This window comes from Alligator mississippiensis, chromosome 4, assembly GCF_030867095.1.
Source record: "Alligator mississippiensis isolate rAllMis1 chromosome 4, rAllMis1, whole genome shotgun sequence".
NCBI classification, from domain to species: Eukaryota; Metazoa; Chordata; order Crocodylia; family Alligatoridae; genus Alligator; species Alligator mississippiensis.
In genome coordinates this window covers 45,012,962-45,028,320 of record NC_081827.1, presented here as the reverse complement: position 1 = coordinate 45,028,320, position 15,359 = coordinate 45,012,962, and the positions used below count along the sequence as shown (strand labels likewise).

The 15,359-nt window shown below is 44.2% G+C and overlaps 1 protein-coding gene across 4 annotated transcripts in view; it reads left to right on the top strand.

The window, feature by feature from the left end:
* LOC106739322 (uncharacterized) overlaps positions 1 to 14,957 on the top strand; it is a 49,788-nt gene extending 34,831 nt beyond the window's left edge. For all 4 annotated transcript variants that reach the window (XR_009461560.1, XR_009461557.1, XR_009461558.1 and 1 more), the window contains one exon: positions 9,976 to 14,957. Coding sequence is in view for 1 of the 4 variants with exons in the window: in XM_059725936.1 (XP_059581919.1) it covers positions 9,976 to 10,064 (89 nt within the window). In the remaining 3 variants the exon portion in view is untranslated. The remainder of the gene's footprint in view (positions 1 to 9,975) is intronic.
* The last annotated feature ends 402 nt before the right edge of the window (positions 14,958 to 15,359 follow it).

Genomic DNA, 15,359 nt, shown 5'->3' with positions numbered 1-15,359 from the left:
TGACTGAATGAGAAATGGGATGCCCATCTGCAGTTACCATTTCTCTATCTAACCAAAGTGGGAGCCACACAGTGATGGCTCTGGCTGTCCAGTCAGAGTCAGTATAAATAGCAACAGAAGTGTCCCGAGATTCATAAACTAGGACAGCTTTAACTGCCTCTACTTCAGCTGCTTGGGCAGAATGAGGGCGAGCTGGTCCTTGGAGCACCTTTCCATCATTTATGCGGATGGCTCCATACCCTGTTTGGGGATGCCCTTGGTGATAGAAACTTGATCCATCTGTAAACCAAATTACAAATCCTTTCTGTTGTGCCGCTGCAAGCCTCTTATCTCCCTTGACAGGCCATTCAAGGTGTTTTAGAAGAGGGAGGGGGCAGGTATGCTCTTCTCCTTCTATGATTAATCCATACGGGGCTGGTGATACAGATTGCTCTTTTTTAAACTCTACTCCTCGGTTTACTAGGGCAAGCGTCCACTGAGCAATGCGTGGGTTAGAAACCTGGCCGTCTTGTATTTTCCCAGATAAGATGTACTTAAGCGGGGAATGCACAGTCTGGACAATGACCTTTGACCCTCCAATAATAAATTCCCAATGTGCAAGGCTCCAGACCAGAGCAAGACACTCTTTTTCACAGGGGGTAAAGCCTTGCTCTGTTTGATTTAGGAGCCTGGAGGCATACGCAATGACTCGGAGCTTATCACATTGCTTTTGACTAAGAGTGGCTCCAATACTTGTTTCTGAAGAGGCCAATTGAATCACAAAAGGAAGGACAGGATCTGGATAGACCAGAGCTGGCGCACAAGCTAAATCTTGTTTTAAGGTAGCCAGAGCAGTTTGTTGGTCTGTTCCCCATTCCCAAATCCTGTTTTTCTTCAATAATTTATACAGAGGCTTAGCTTTGTCAGAGAACATTTCAATGAACTCTCTGGAGAAGTTAAAAGTCCCCAGAAGAGCTCACAAAGAGTGTGTGTCTGTGGGAGCAGGCAGCTTTCCTACGGTTTCTACCCTTTGCTGATCTGGAGTCCTGCCATCCTCTCCAAGGCATTCACCCAGGTATTTCACTTGTTGCTGCACTAACTGAGCCTTTTCCCTATTTACCTTAAATACAGTTTCCTGTACTATAGTCAGCACCTCCTTAGTGATTTCTCTGTTCATTTCTGGAGTGGGAGTGTGTATCAAAATGTCATCCATGTATGAAATTACATGTGAGTGGTGCTTAGGGCTCATACGGTTCCACATTTTAGTGACATGGGCATGGCAAATACTAGGGGAAGAATGAAAACCTTGGGGAGTTCGGCTGAAGGCATATTGTTGTCCCCTGTAGGTGAAAGCAAACTTATACCAACATGAAGGGTGGAGAGGTATAGCCATGAAAGCATTAGCCAAATCGATTACAGAGAACCATTTGGAGCCAGCTGCTACTGCTGCTAAGATCTCATTATATTTAGCTACCACAGGAGCAGCGGCAGGGGTGGTTGCATTTAAGGCACGAAAGTCTATTGTCATTCTATAAGTGACCCCGTCCGCTTTAAGGACTGGCCATACTGGTGCATTGCAAATATTTTGCATAGGCACAAGCACTCCTTGTTCTAAGAGACTATCAATAGTCATTTTAATGCCTTCCTCTGCTGCAGCTGGGTATTTATACTGTCTTTGAGGAGGGGGATCTTTTCCTTCAATCAAAACTTCAGCATTTATTTTTCCACACTCCGCCTTATGTTTAGTCCACACACTGGGAAATTCCTGTACCCATGAATCACTAATAGAGGTTAGGGTGGCAGTAGGTGCCTTTATGGCAGCACAACGATGCACAGCAGAGACTTCTGCAGGTCCTCCTTTTAACTTCCATAACACCCTATTAACTAGATCTACAGTTAGCTGAAATGCCTGGAGGAAAGGAACTCCTAGGATTCCCTTCTCATTTCCCTCATGAGCACAGCACTCTACTTTTCCTTGCAATCTGTCAATTTGCAAGGGAACATCCTGCCAGACAGGAGCTTCCTGAATTTCTCCCTCATATCCACTGAGCTGAACCTGTTTCGTGGTGGGTCTCCCTCCAGAGATCCACCGGGGACTTAGAATATTTACCGAGGATCCAGTATCCACTAGCAATTGGGCTAACATCCCTGGGTTCCCCACTGTAGCCCTCACAGTGGGTCTCCCCCATACATCACACTGAAGTCTTGCGACCAGCTGGGGAGGCCCGAGGAGAACCGGGCACCCCTATTGATCAGCAGACTCCCTCTGGAGCCTCCATTCAGGAGAGGAGGCAGAGGTCTGACGCTGACAGGGAGCAGGCACATGGGAAGCACTCTGTACCGGGGCAGCGGGCTGAGGAGGTGCTCCCTGCATTAACTCTGCTCTCCTCATGGCTTGAGACAAAGCATTAATCAGGACGCTAATGGGCTGGTGATCATATTTTCCCATATCTTCCCCTAAATTCACTAGCTCTTTCCAAATCATTCTCCTAAGGGTCTCTTTGGGCTGTTGTTGCCCAGGGTTGTGAGGCAAAGGGGGATTAGAACTGGGAGGGCGACTGGCAGAGTGAGGACCATTATTTGCAAAGGTGATAGCCTGCACAGGCTCTGATGTAATCTTTTTGCCTGCTTGTCTCTTTAAAACACCAGTTTCTCACAGCAAATCTCCTGCCTGTTTGATTTTTGCCACTAGTTCATTCCAGCTCATGTGTGCTAAATCCACAACCCCTATGGTCATTTTTGTCTGGGAATTTAACCCTGCATAGGTGCTCTGTATCAATTCAAGTCCCTGATAATGGAGAGTGATAACTCCATTCTCTTCTGTCTGGGGCAATGAATCAGAGAGAGCTGCTAGCATTTTCTTTCGGATCAGGTAAGATTCTGGGACTTCTCCTGGCTTCTGCTCTTCCATTACATACAATTTCTTAAGGGAAGAAGCCGGCAGTAATATTCTAAGAGCACTTATCATCCATTCCCGGGGTCCAGGAGCAGTTCGTTCCCAAGAACCTATGCCCATGTAAAAGCATCTGCATCACAAGGAGAGGCACATAGCTGAGCTACTTGAGTTAAGTCTGTGCCATCAGCAGAGGGGTACATTTGCCAAACACGAGCCAGCCATGCAATAGCAGTGTCTCAGTTCAGTGGCCCCAGTCTCTCAGCAATAGCCTTGGCTTGACTGGGAGACCATCTGACTATGTCAGTGACTATCTCCGTTGTGGGAAGATCAGCTCCTGCAACTAGGCGTTTAACCTCCTTTGTGGAAACTGGGGCAACATTATGCACATAGGGCCAATCGGGGTTGAATGGGCTTTTGGGGACTGCATCAGGGAGTACCTCTATTTTCCCAGGGGACTCAAAATCACAATCCTCTCTCAACCTTACAGCTGCTACCACTCCCTTATGGACACTAAGTAGGGCATGCAATTTACTGATCTCTGCCTCACACTTCTGATGGCTTGCTGCTGTCTTTGCTGCCTTATTCTCCTCTACCAGGAAACGGGATGCTGCTCTCGCTTCTTCTAACAACACTTTTGTGTATGCCAATTCTTTCTTATACAGCTCTAAAGTTTTGCTTGCATTGTCTCTGTCTTCCTGCATATCTCTAAGTAAAGTTACCAGTTTAAGCTTTTCTGCTACAAAATCACACCCGTTTATCTCACAATCTTTCAAACGCTGTTGTAACTGTTCTTTTTCAAGCTCCAATTCCTGCTTCTCCTTTAACATCTCAATCATTTCCAAACATGCATAAAACAATGCCCAGGCAGCAGCTGCATCTTTTGCACTACTACATGGCTTAAGAGTGGTGCAATACTGTTCAAAACTCAAACCTGCCTCAGTCAGGGGATTCTCACCCGTGAAGCACCCTTTTTCCCAGGGACATTTTCCCTTCTTCATTACCCATCTTTCTAACCTGCAGGGTTTCTCCTGCCTCAAACAAGCAGCTAAAGGGGTTTTTTCCAGACATCTCCATTTCCCTTATCACACTAATGATCACTATCAAAAAGCCTCTTTTACACAGTCACTTAGATTTCACACTGCCACAGTACAACTCTTAACTCTACAGCACGGTCTTCAAGTTATTCCAGCACAGTTCTTAACTTAAAAGTTACAAGAGGTTCTATGAGAGAGGAACCTAGCTGATGGAGCTGGGTCTGATAAGAAAGAAAAGAGACAAAAAAAGGAAAAGAAAAAGTAAAGTTTTCAGATCGGTGCCTCAGTTTACCACTCTCCAGCAACTACTCAACAATTACCACGTGATTAGGGTCATGTGCTACCAGCCTTCTCCACCAATTTTGTTACCAAATTTGCCCATTACTTTGGGGTGTGCTCATTTATTAGGGATAGTTTCCAGGGTGTTGGTGATTCTGTCAATGTGCTGCTTGTGTTACTATACGGAGCTGTATTTCTCCCTTCTGCAAGCCCTCACCCCCAGTGGAGCTATCTTGCAGGACTCAATCTCAATGGGACTGGGTTCCTCCAGTCACCAAATCAGTCATACACACAAACACACACAAGTTAACGTGACATGCCTGACCTGGCTGGGCTGATCAGCATGGACAGGCTGACACCCTCATATGCCAAGAATCAGTTCATAAGAGCAACAATAAAATGCAGTTAGACACAAGCACACAGGTAAACAGAATCCCTCTGAATCTGGCTGGGTGTCCAGCTGACACCCTCATGGGCCAGCATTCAGTTCATAAGGGCACGCCTGAGTCAAACTGGGTCAATCAGCCTGTACAAGCTGATCCCCTTATGTGTTTCAAACTCAGCACGTCCCAATCTTTGGCCTCTTGATGAGCAGACCCCACAATAATTTAGGCTTCACAGGGATCTTTAGCATAGGTAAAAGAAGCGTTGCTGCAGAGCACAGGAGGAAAGAGAAGCAGAGAAGGAAAAATATACCCAATTACTACCAGTTTGCCTATAAAAGTTATTTATTGCTAAGCATATGAAATATATAATAGTACTAGTAGTAATAGAGATGCAAAAGAAAAACAAACACAAACAATGACAATACTACCCTGGTTTCACTAAGTATTTGGGGAAACTTAGCTCAAGTTTAACTGATACAGTTCAGGTTCAGAAGTTTATGCCTAGAGAGGAGAGAGAGAACGCTGGGAATCTCACCGAGTCCACGGTACTCAGGCTGCAAAGCTGACAGTCACAGTCCGTAGCACAGTCCTTGAAGAGAGAGATGATCTGTTCTTCCAGCGTCCCAAGAACGACAGGGGATGGTGTCAGCACAGGAGTTTTCTTCTTCTTTCCTTTTCTCCCTCTTTCCTCCTGCTTCTTCTTCTTCTTTCTTTCTCTCTTTTTTAAGCACACACACTTACAGATTTTTATACCCTCAGTTCAGCTGCTTCGAAGCACCCTCAGTAGTGTAAATCATTGTCTTTTCTATTGACAAGGGGTTATCTGGTTTGGACCATCTCAGGAAACTGACTGATAATCAGGAAACACTTAAGATTAGGGAGTAACCCAAATACTTGGGACCCAGCTTGAGATTCCTATGGATGGCAGATATACTGATGGGATATCTCATGGTTTCTTCAGGAACAATAGATAGCTTGCAGCATCAGGATTTGGGATTTTTACTTGTTGTGCACAAGCCTCAGCTTAACATGACTTTTCCAGATTTAAAGCAATTATTGGGGTGCTCATAACCTTTTGTGGAGAGGACTTCCACCAGTCGTCTCGGGAAAGATACGACAACACCTGGGATTAGGGCTCCAGCAGGCTGGATGCTGTGATGAACCCTTAACCATTGTTCAAATGTTGCCCGTACCCCCTCGGACTCGGTCTCTTGCCTCAGCATTCCCTAACCCGGCAACCGAGTTTTAGTCAATCAAGTTTAAATAGGCCTCCCATAGTGGGACCTGGGAATGTACAGCCCGAGATGCCTATTAAACTTAGAGCTGTGTGTGTCTAGGGGGGAAAAAGTCCTTAGCAAATCCAGATTAGAACTGGTCTGATAAATGCTGAGCTGGGTGTGTGTGAACATGGGTTGATTAACATTGGAAGCACAGATTCCCCATCATGCAGCGCTCTCCTGCTTCTCTGGTCCCAGAATTCACTGCAGTCTCTGCTTCAGGCTTTCTGTTTTCCATCTCTCATATAAATGAATGGTCATCTGGTTCCATCTCGGATGTAAATGAGACCTAGGGCAGTTGTTCACTCTTATCACCCTTATCTAGAGAGTTTTAGGTGCGTCTCTCACTGCATCTTAATCAGTTTCGTTTATGTAGAGGAGGGGAGGGAGGGCGGGGGGGTGAGTCCTTTGTGAGTCAGACAGACTGCATCCTGTGCCAGAGCTGCCCAAGAATACAGAGCTGAGGCGTAACAGCTGCTCTCAGCTCTCAGTTCCAGTCAAAGAAAAGAGGAAGAGGCAGAGAAAGTTATAGGGAGGCCTAATACCCCAAGGGAACTGGCCCCCGATGATATGTGTAATTATTGCAAACAATTAGGGCATTAGAAACGAGAGTACCCGAACCGCCCTAGGGGACCCCCCCCCTTACGGAGGAAAAAAAAAGGGGGAACCCAGGGAAATAACAGGGCTGCAAGCACCGATCCTACAGACCCCTGAATCCAAGGCTTGCAACAGGACATAGATGACTCCCAATGAAATGAGGGGGGGCTCTTCCACATGATATATCTGGGGGAATCTTCTAGTGCTGAGCCTGGGGGTGCACTGGGCTGAGGGGGGAGTAGGCCTCAGACTGATGGGTGCCAACCTCAGCAGCAGTTGGACAGGGAGAGGAAGGTCCCAGGTTCTGCCCTCTATGCAGCTGTGTGCCTCGCTGGCATTATCACCCATGAGGGTATGGATGCTTATAATGAATGGAGCAAGTCAGGATCCAAAGCATAAGGGTCCACCCTGGGGGTATTAGCTGTGGCACAGAGGGTGGGGATGCCAATTCGGGTGCCCACAGCCTGCAGTCTGGATGCATGGGTAACACTACCACAATGTGCTGTGTTAGCATGAATGAAAAAACCAGCTAGGACTTCAGACTCCTCAACCAGAGTGGAAGGACTTGTGGGAAAGCTGGGGGCTGTGTTAAAAAAACAGTGTGCAGTGGTAAAGGGCTGTAGTCCTGCCTGCGTGCCCCAGGTGCTGGGGGACGGGCAGGCTCGACCCTAGCTGCCTGGTGAAGTTTATTTTGTTAGTGGGATAAGGGAGGTTCTGTAAATAGTGTGTCACATACAGGAAGGGGGTTCTATTAATAAGCAGCCTGGGTGGAAGCCCTCCAGAGCTCTATCCGGCTTGGCCGGCATGGGGAGCAAGCAGGGCTGAAGAAATGTGCTGCCTCACACACTGCTGGGGGCTCCTCAGCCTGCAACCCTTGGAGCTGCTGTTGCTCACCTCTGCCAAGGGGGCCTGGGAGCACAGGGCTATTGCTGCCTGGCCAGGAGCATGGAGACAGCCTAGAAGTCTCCAGAGGGGCAGGGGGTTCCATACACAGAAGAGTTGAACCAGAAGTGTCATGGGGGAATGGGAGCTCAAAAGAAGATGCCAGTTTCTATCAAGCCAAAGATGTTGGTAACCTTAACATTGAGACTGTGTATGCTAGTACGGTGCTGTGCTTGGCATCATAGCAGCTCACCCCTGACAGATGTCAGCAGCAGCTCTCTGGTAAGGTGACAAGATCCCTAAGAAGCTATGGTACTCTCTGCTGCTGTCAAAACTAGATCCAGGACAACCTTCATCTTGTGCACCTGCCACTGGTGAGGGAAGGAGCTAGGTATACTGGCCACCCACAAGCCCAGGGCCACCCAGAGCTATTCACATACACTGTAAGAGCAGTATTCCCAGTGTGTTGCCCCCCTCAGCAGCAGCAGGTTTTTGGGGCTCCTCACACTCCTCCCTGCAGCCCTACACCCTGGCTTGCCCCTGCTCTGTAACCTACAGAAAGGGCCTCTGGTTGTCACACTCTTTCCTGCCTATGCAGGGGGTCGGACTCAATGATCTGTTGAGGTCCCTTCTGACCTTAACATCTATGAATCTATAAATCTTTTGAGTATACCTGTGCCCCTTCATCCCCTTATGTCCCACTTCAAGTAGCAGGAAAAATGTATGTGTCTTATAGATACGGGAGCAGATTTATCCTCACTGGGAGAATCTCCAAAAAGGACGGGAATTGCGGTCTCAGGAACTGAAAAAATTATGGGAGTAACTGGGAAATCTATGCGAGTGCCCCATGGCGCTGAGACGCAAGTGCAGATAGGACCCTTTACCTTATTCACTCATGAGAATCGAGGCATTGCTTCATGTGTCTTAACTCAGCCGTGGGAAATTTCCAACCGTCCCATAGCATACTATGCTCAGCTAGATCTTGTAGCGAGGGCAGCAGTTCTCTGTCTCAACGTGTTAGGACACCCTCTTGTGGTTCAAGTGTCTCATGCGATAAAAGCTCTCCTATTACAACACAACACCCAACATTTTCTAACCAGCGTCTGAACAGATATGAAGTACTGCTGTTAGCAGCAGAAAATGTGCAACTTCAGTGATGTACAGTTCTAAATCCAGCCACTTTACTTCCGAATCCTGAGGATGGGGACCCTCATCACGACTGCTGTCAGTTGGTAGAGGCCCAAGAGAAACCTTGTTCTGATTTATTAGACGTCCCCTTAAGTAATCCTGATTATGTGCTTTTCACTGACGGCTTTTCATTCGTTCGAGAAGGAATTCAGCACGCAGGATATGCAGTTGTTACCCATCATTGGGTATGGGAAGCGTAACCTTTGCTAGCAGGGACCAACGCCCAGGCCGCTGAGCTAGTGGCACTCCGATGTGTATGCGAATTGGCCACAGCCTCCCGGGTCACTATCTATACTGACTCTAAATATGCTTTTGGGATCTGTCATGCAATAGGACAGTTGTGGCAACAAAGAGGTTTTATCACGTCCTCTGGTCATGCAATCAGTAATGCTACTGAAGTCCAAGAACTACTAAAAGCTATCATGTTACCGGCTGAAATAGCAGTAATACATTGTCCCGGACATTCCAGAGAAGACTCCGAAATTGCTAAAGGAAACCATCTTGCAGATGCTGCTGCTAGAGCTGCTGCATTACAGACTAAAGAAAGCCTCCTTGCATCTCAAGTTGTTCTTCCACCCTTGTCCATTGTTTATGACAAAATCCCAGCAGATGAAATTTCCATATGAACCCAAAAGTGGCAAGCTGTGCAAGGAAAAGATGGAGTGTGGCGTGTGCCAGACGGCAGGTCAATTGCTCCTCGCACCTTGCTCCGAACTCTGGCTCAAGATGCCCACAGATACAGCTACTTGGGAAAAGGAAAAATAGCAGAACAGGTCCTATCCACCTGGTTTGCCCCAGGTATACATTTAGAAGCTGCTCAAATAACTTTGCAATGTTCGGAGTGCAGAGCCTTCAACAAGTACAGAGGGCACAAAAAACTACAAGGGGCCCGACCGTGGGCATATTTACCCTTTGAAAAACTGCAAATTGACTACATGGATTTGCCCAAGGCTGGAAATTTCAAGCACTGTCTAGTAGCAGTAGATCAACTAACAGAATGGCCAGAAGCTTCCCCCACTCGAAAAGCAGATTCAGTGGCAGTAGTTAAACACTTATTAAAAGAGATAATTCCACGTTTCGGCATTCCAGAAGAGATAAACTCTAACCGAGGAACTCACTTTACGGAAACTGTTTTAAAAGAAGTCTACAGAGTTCTTGAAATAGCAGTACACTTCCACACACCCTATCACCCCCAGTCCTCAGGTCAGGTAGAGTGTATGAATCGGAGTATAAAATCCCTTTTAGGAAAGATCTGCTCCCAAACCAAATTAAAGTGACCAGATGCTTTACCAATAGGGTTGTTTGCTATAAGAACCAAGCCCAAGCGACCTCTCAACCTTTCCCCCTATGAGTTATTGTTTGGTCATGCTCCTATTACATATAAAAAATGGGAAAATCTGCATGTTAGTCTACTCAGCGGAGATGAAACTTTAACTAGTTATGTTTTATCCTTACAGGAGTCTCTCCAGTGTTACACAGGTCAGCTGCTTTAGCTCAGCCAGTACCTTTAAATTGTAATCTTCACCCCTATCAACCAGGAAGTTAATTTTGAGTAAAACAACATCAGCGAAAAAACGCCTTGGCTCCAGTCTGGAAAAGTCCATATCAAGTTCTCCTTACTACGCACATTGCTGTAAAAATTGCCGAGGAAAAAAAGCTGGATTCATCACAGTCACCTCAAACCTGGCACCGAACCCAGTTCTGAAAACAAGACATTAGCAAGTCACGACCAACCAACCTCTGTTCCACCCCTGTGGCTAAAAAGAATCGGAAAATTGTGGACTGTCCAGACTCCTTAACAAGAATGGAAGAACATTTAATATCTGTGTTTTTAGGATTGCTTTGTATTACCTTTCTTGTCATATTTTGTGTTTATATTTCACTGTAAAAGCAGGGGAAATTATAAGTTAATAATGGCATTTCAGTAGGTTATCCTGACAGGATTATTGCTCGGGGCACATAGGACAAACGCCTGTTTGTGGGAAAGTGATACAGAACAGGAAGGTCAGTGGAAAGATAATAGTTACCTGATTTCCACTATAGCCATAGCGCAGGCCCTAAATTTATCTGATTGCTGGATATGTGGCAAACAGCCCCCCTCCACTAACTTTCCACCCTATCTTTTAATCCCCTGGAAAAGAAACTTCTCTAGTCCAGAATGAGCTGATACAGATAGAATTAGAGTGAGTACCTGGCAAAGTAACCCTTACTTTAAAGAAATAGTGCTCTCAGATGCCATGTTGTCGGCCCAAGTGTGTTGGGAAAATCCTTGTAGAAGAGAAAAGAGATTTTTAGAATGGCAGCCAGGTTGTAAACTAACCATTAACACCACACACCTAATATGGCCAAACAATACTGCGGTAGAAGCCAAAGAAACTAAAAGAAAAGGATACCTCCCCTGGAATGTCTCTGCCCCCTGCAGCTCCTTACAGCTTCCTTATGTATGGCAGTTTATAAAAGATTCTATAGGATGCTTCACTTCTAATAAAACTTGGAGCTTATTACCAATAGCACAGCAGAGAGCATTAAATTATTGCAAGGACAGGCTTCTGCCAACCGTGCTATAACTTTAGAAAATCGCCTAGCATTAGACTATTTGTTAGCTAGAGAAAGAGGGGTATATGCTTTAATCACAGGAGGACCCTACTGCACCTATATTCCTGACCACACTGACAATATAACGGCCATAGTAAAAACAATTCGAGACACAGCACGACGGGTAAACTCTTTGGAAAGTTGGTCAATAATAGAATACAATCGCCTCAGGTCTAAAAATGTGGGGAAAGTATATCTTAAAATACATTTTGTAAAAATTTAGAATTTTCTTAGTTATTATTTTAGTAATTGCTGTAATTAAAGCATATGTAGTTCGCATTATGCAAAAAAAAGTAATTAATCTCAATGCCATGCAAACCTGGGAAATGGCCAGCAGGCCATAGGCCTTTGGCCATAAGGGGGGATTGTTAGAAATTGTGCGCAGAGAAAGGGGTTTCCTTTGGCAATACGGGAAGCACAGCCTGTACCTTCAGGGGCCCACAACTTCCCCCATAGTAACTAAGCATGATAGACAAGCTTAACGGCAGACCTGTGCCTTATTTGGTCGTACCCTGCAGATTGAACAAAAGTCATGCAATACTAGTAATTTTCCGCTAAAGCTTTGCGCATGCGAAATATCATGTAACCAGAGAATATAAATACGTGTGTGAGAGTGCAACCGGGGCCCCTCTGCCTTTCTAAGGTCGGGGGACCTTCAGCCGAATAAACTGAAAAGACCACACCCCCGTCTCCCGCTTATTTGAGTCTCAGCTGGGAAACAAGCCCCATTGGGATCAGGAGTATTTGCAGGTGTTCCCTTTCCAGGTTGGGAGCTTAAGCGAATAATTTCTCCAACAACCTGTAGGATTAGATAGTCATTACATATGATTTTATCTGAGTCTATTATATCAGGGTGTACTAGTGTCCGTTCCCTCTGCACCCATGTCCCACAGATTTTGGGACTTTTTCTGTACATCACTAATACAGTTGGTCCTGTGTTAGGCCTGAGGACACAATGCGCTACAGCAGGCTGGATTCAGTAACATAAACACTGTATACCCCAGATGAACTTGTGCTGTGTCAACCTCCCTATGAAGAAAACCCAAAGGCTTGAGGTCAGGCAGCCTACCTGGGTAAGAGGACACTAAAACTCCGGTGATTTTGTTTTTACTCCCCCAGCTCTGAGTCCTGGTCATTCCGCCTAACTGTATCTTGTTTCCACACAAGAATAGAACCTCAGACCTCTGGGACTCCTCAGAGTTGGACTTTTTAGAGTGGCAGCTTTCTGTTGTTTAGGCTTACCAATTTCCACTTCTAAGGATACCCTGGTTGACTGCTATTTTGCAAATGTTGGGCATTTCATAGGCCAGATCTGGTGCATCTGCCCATCAACTCACAGTGTGCATTCACTTAGGTTTTTTCCAATCATTTTAGGGTCATGTGAATGCAACCAATGTAATTCTAATCACTGGGATAATATGAAACATCTATAGTAGTGATCCTAAAGCTTTCTCCCATTTGGAGAGGTCCTCTCCTATATGAATATTCCCTTATAACATTTTTGCTACTCCCCAGATTTTTTCTTGTAAGCTCCAAGTATCAATTCAAAAGTACAGAATAGAGCTTTTTTGTTTTTTTTTAACTCTTCTGAGTCATCAGACCTATCCATTTGGCTCTGTCTCTATTGCTTTGGCCCCAGAAAATACAACAGACAACAGAGCTGTTCCACACTGGGCACCACACCACTACAAAGAGTAGGTTAGAAAAACAATAGTCAGGAATGGTTTGGATAGCAGTGTTCCTTCCAGAAGCAAGAGTCTGGACAAAGTGACTTGAGGTCCCTTCCAGCCCTACTTTTCTATGAAAGACAGTTGACTAGGCATCTATGTTTACCCTGTGTCTAAACTGAAGCAATTATTTAGTGCCTTTTTGGTTAGAATTCCTTGGTCTCACCTTTCTTATTAGACTGTAGTCTCTCTTCCTCCTCATTCTCCCAACTTCCAGATCCTGTTGCACTGTCTCTATCCCAGTCAGGAAGCTACTCTTCTCCTGCTGCAGCCTTGTTTTCTCAAACAGCAGATTTGCTGCCTCAAGCTGCAACTGTTGCCATTTCAGGGCAGGTTTCAGGGAATCCAACCTGGATGATGCTTCCTAATACTCTCATAGTCCTTATACCCTTCTCCCAACATGGTTGTACTTCTTCATTTAGTCCTGATTCTCCACAGACTGCCTGTAGTAAATCAGATTTTCCCTGGATCCTTGTACAGATCTGGTTAGTGGTTCCTTACTTGGATTCTCAACACAGCAAGCCAACCAGCTGAATCTTGTTTAGTTTTCCAGGTCTATTTCCATTTTTCAGGGAGCCATTTAGAACTACACCCCTGTGTCAACATCCTGCCTCTATTGCCAGCTGTCAGAGCAACCTGCATTTCAGATCCCATGGCAGTCCCTGTTGACTTGTACTACTTGGGCACAGGCATGGCTTTGCAATGAATAGTTTCCCCATTGTTTTTTTTTGAAAGATCTTGGGTATTTTCCCTGGCAAGATCTTTATTACTGTTTGTTTCCTGCTCCACCAGAAGCTTAATTTGATTTTACTACATGAAGCCAAAGATCATATCATCAAGTTGAGGTACACTTGATTGCCATAAAAATAATAGAGATATTTCCTACTTTCTCCACAAAGTATAAGGATATTTTTACTCCAAAGTTGTTAACTGAAAAAAATCTGGCCTTTTATTATTTGATTCTTACTTTTATTCCTCCAAAATCAGGAAGGTGGAAATTCTATTAACTTTAAACTACCGTAGGATTCCTACATAAGGACAAAAGTAAAAATAGTCTTGTAATTCTGGCAAAGCCTGTTCCTACCTCCACACCTCCATAACTGTGAAACTCCTTTTGCCCAGTTTTGTTGTTCAAAAAAAAAATATTCAGAGCCCAGTAGCTGTGCATCTAAAGGTGGGGACACAAGCAGAAAGAAGGGGCTTGAGCAGGGGCTGGGTCAGACAATCGGATGCCAGGCAGATTCTGCCATCCTCCAGTCTTGTTTCAGGTGTCCTGATAAGGGACCCCACAGTCTTACCCACCCAAAAAGCTTATATATGCTTTATGGTCTGATGTCTTCCTCACCACTGCTAAGGTGCTGAGCAAATGGTATGCCTCTCTGATGTTACCCTTATAAAAATACTATAAGATACTATACTATCTTATAATCGTAACAAGTTTATTGTAGGGCTGGCCACCCAGTCAATTGACTGGTCAAATATTATCGATTGACTGGTCAATTGACTGTATATTTTTGAATGGTCAAAGATTATAGCAATTTTACAAAAAAAAACCCTACTTTTTTTGTATGTTACAGGGGCATAGGTTGTAGCTGTGTTGATCTAAGGACATAGGCAGTACATTTTTTGTAGTTTTCTTGACAAAAATATGATTTTTTTACTGTTTTCGACACGCTTCTGAATGGAAAATTTGTGGGTTTTTTCTCTGTATTATTTGGACCTATTGGCAATTAAAAAAAAAAATTGAATGATATTTGAACTTTATTTGACTGATCAGCCCTATAGTACTATAATACTATTGCAAGCTGTTATTTTCTTCTGTGGTTTGCAATAAAAATCTTGAAAACTATCATCTCAGACTATCACAAAAGAATGTTATTAATATATACAAATACTAATAAATCTGAATGTACATATATGCTTGCTATATCTAGATATGATAGTATACAGATATATATATATACACATTAGTTTTTATCTTTTTAATGAGTGTGTTTATAAAGTACTAGGCATAGCCATTTGGAGAATTCAAGATTTACTGCAAACTGTAGTGCTACATTAATGATTCAATAGCAGTGCAAGGATTAAAATGCTCAAATTATATTTATGAAATCAAATCTCTGTGCATCTGCTTTGTGCATCACGTTATAAGGATAATGAATAGTTCCATAGCAACAAAAATCTAGTACTAAACCATTACCTTGATTTTGATTCTTGGACAGAAGAAACATACAATAACAACATACAATAAAACAGAAATACCGATCTTCAAAAAACAGCAATGAATAGAACAGGCTTTTGCAGATTTTTTTCTTTCTAATCAGCATGATATTTGTGAGTTTTCTTTGAAAAAAAGATACCATTTTCTGAGAACAATAGAACACAACAAAAGAAAGTTCTCCTTAGGGTTACAATCAAATGTAATTGAGCAATTCAAAAGTCATCCAGTCAAGCAATTTTTTAAATCATGGAAGGATTATCTAAATATAGAGTATGAAATTCTAATTAGTTATAGCTGT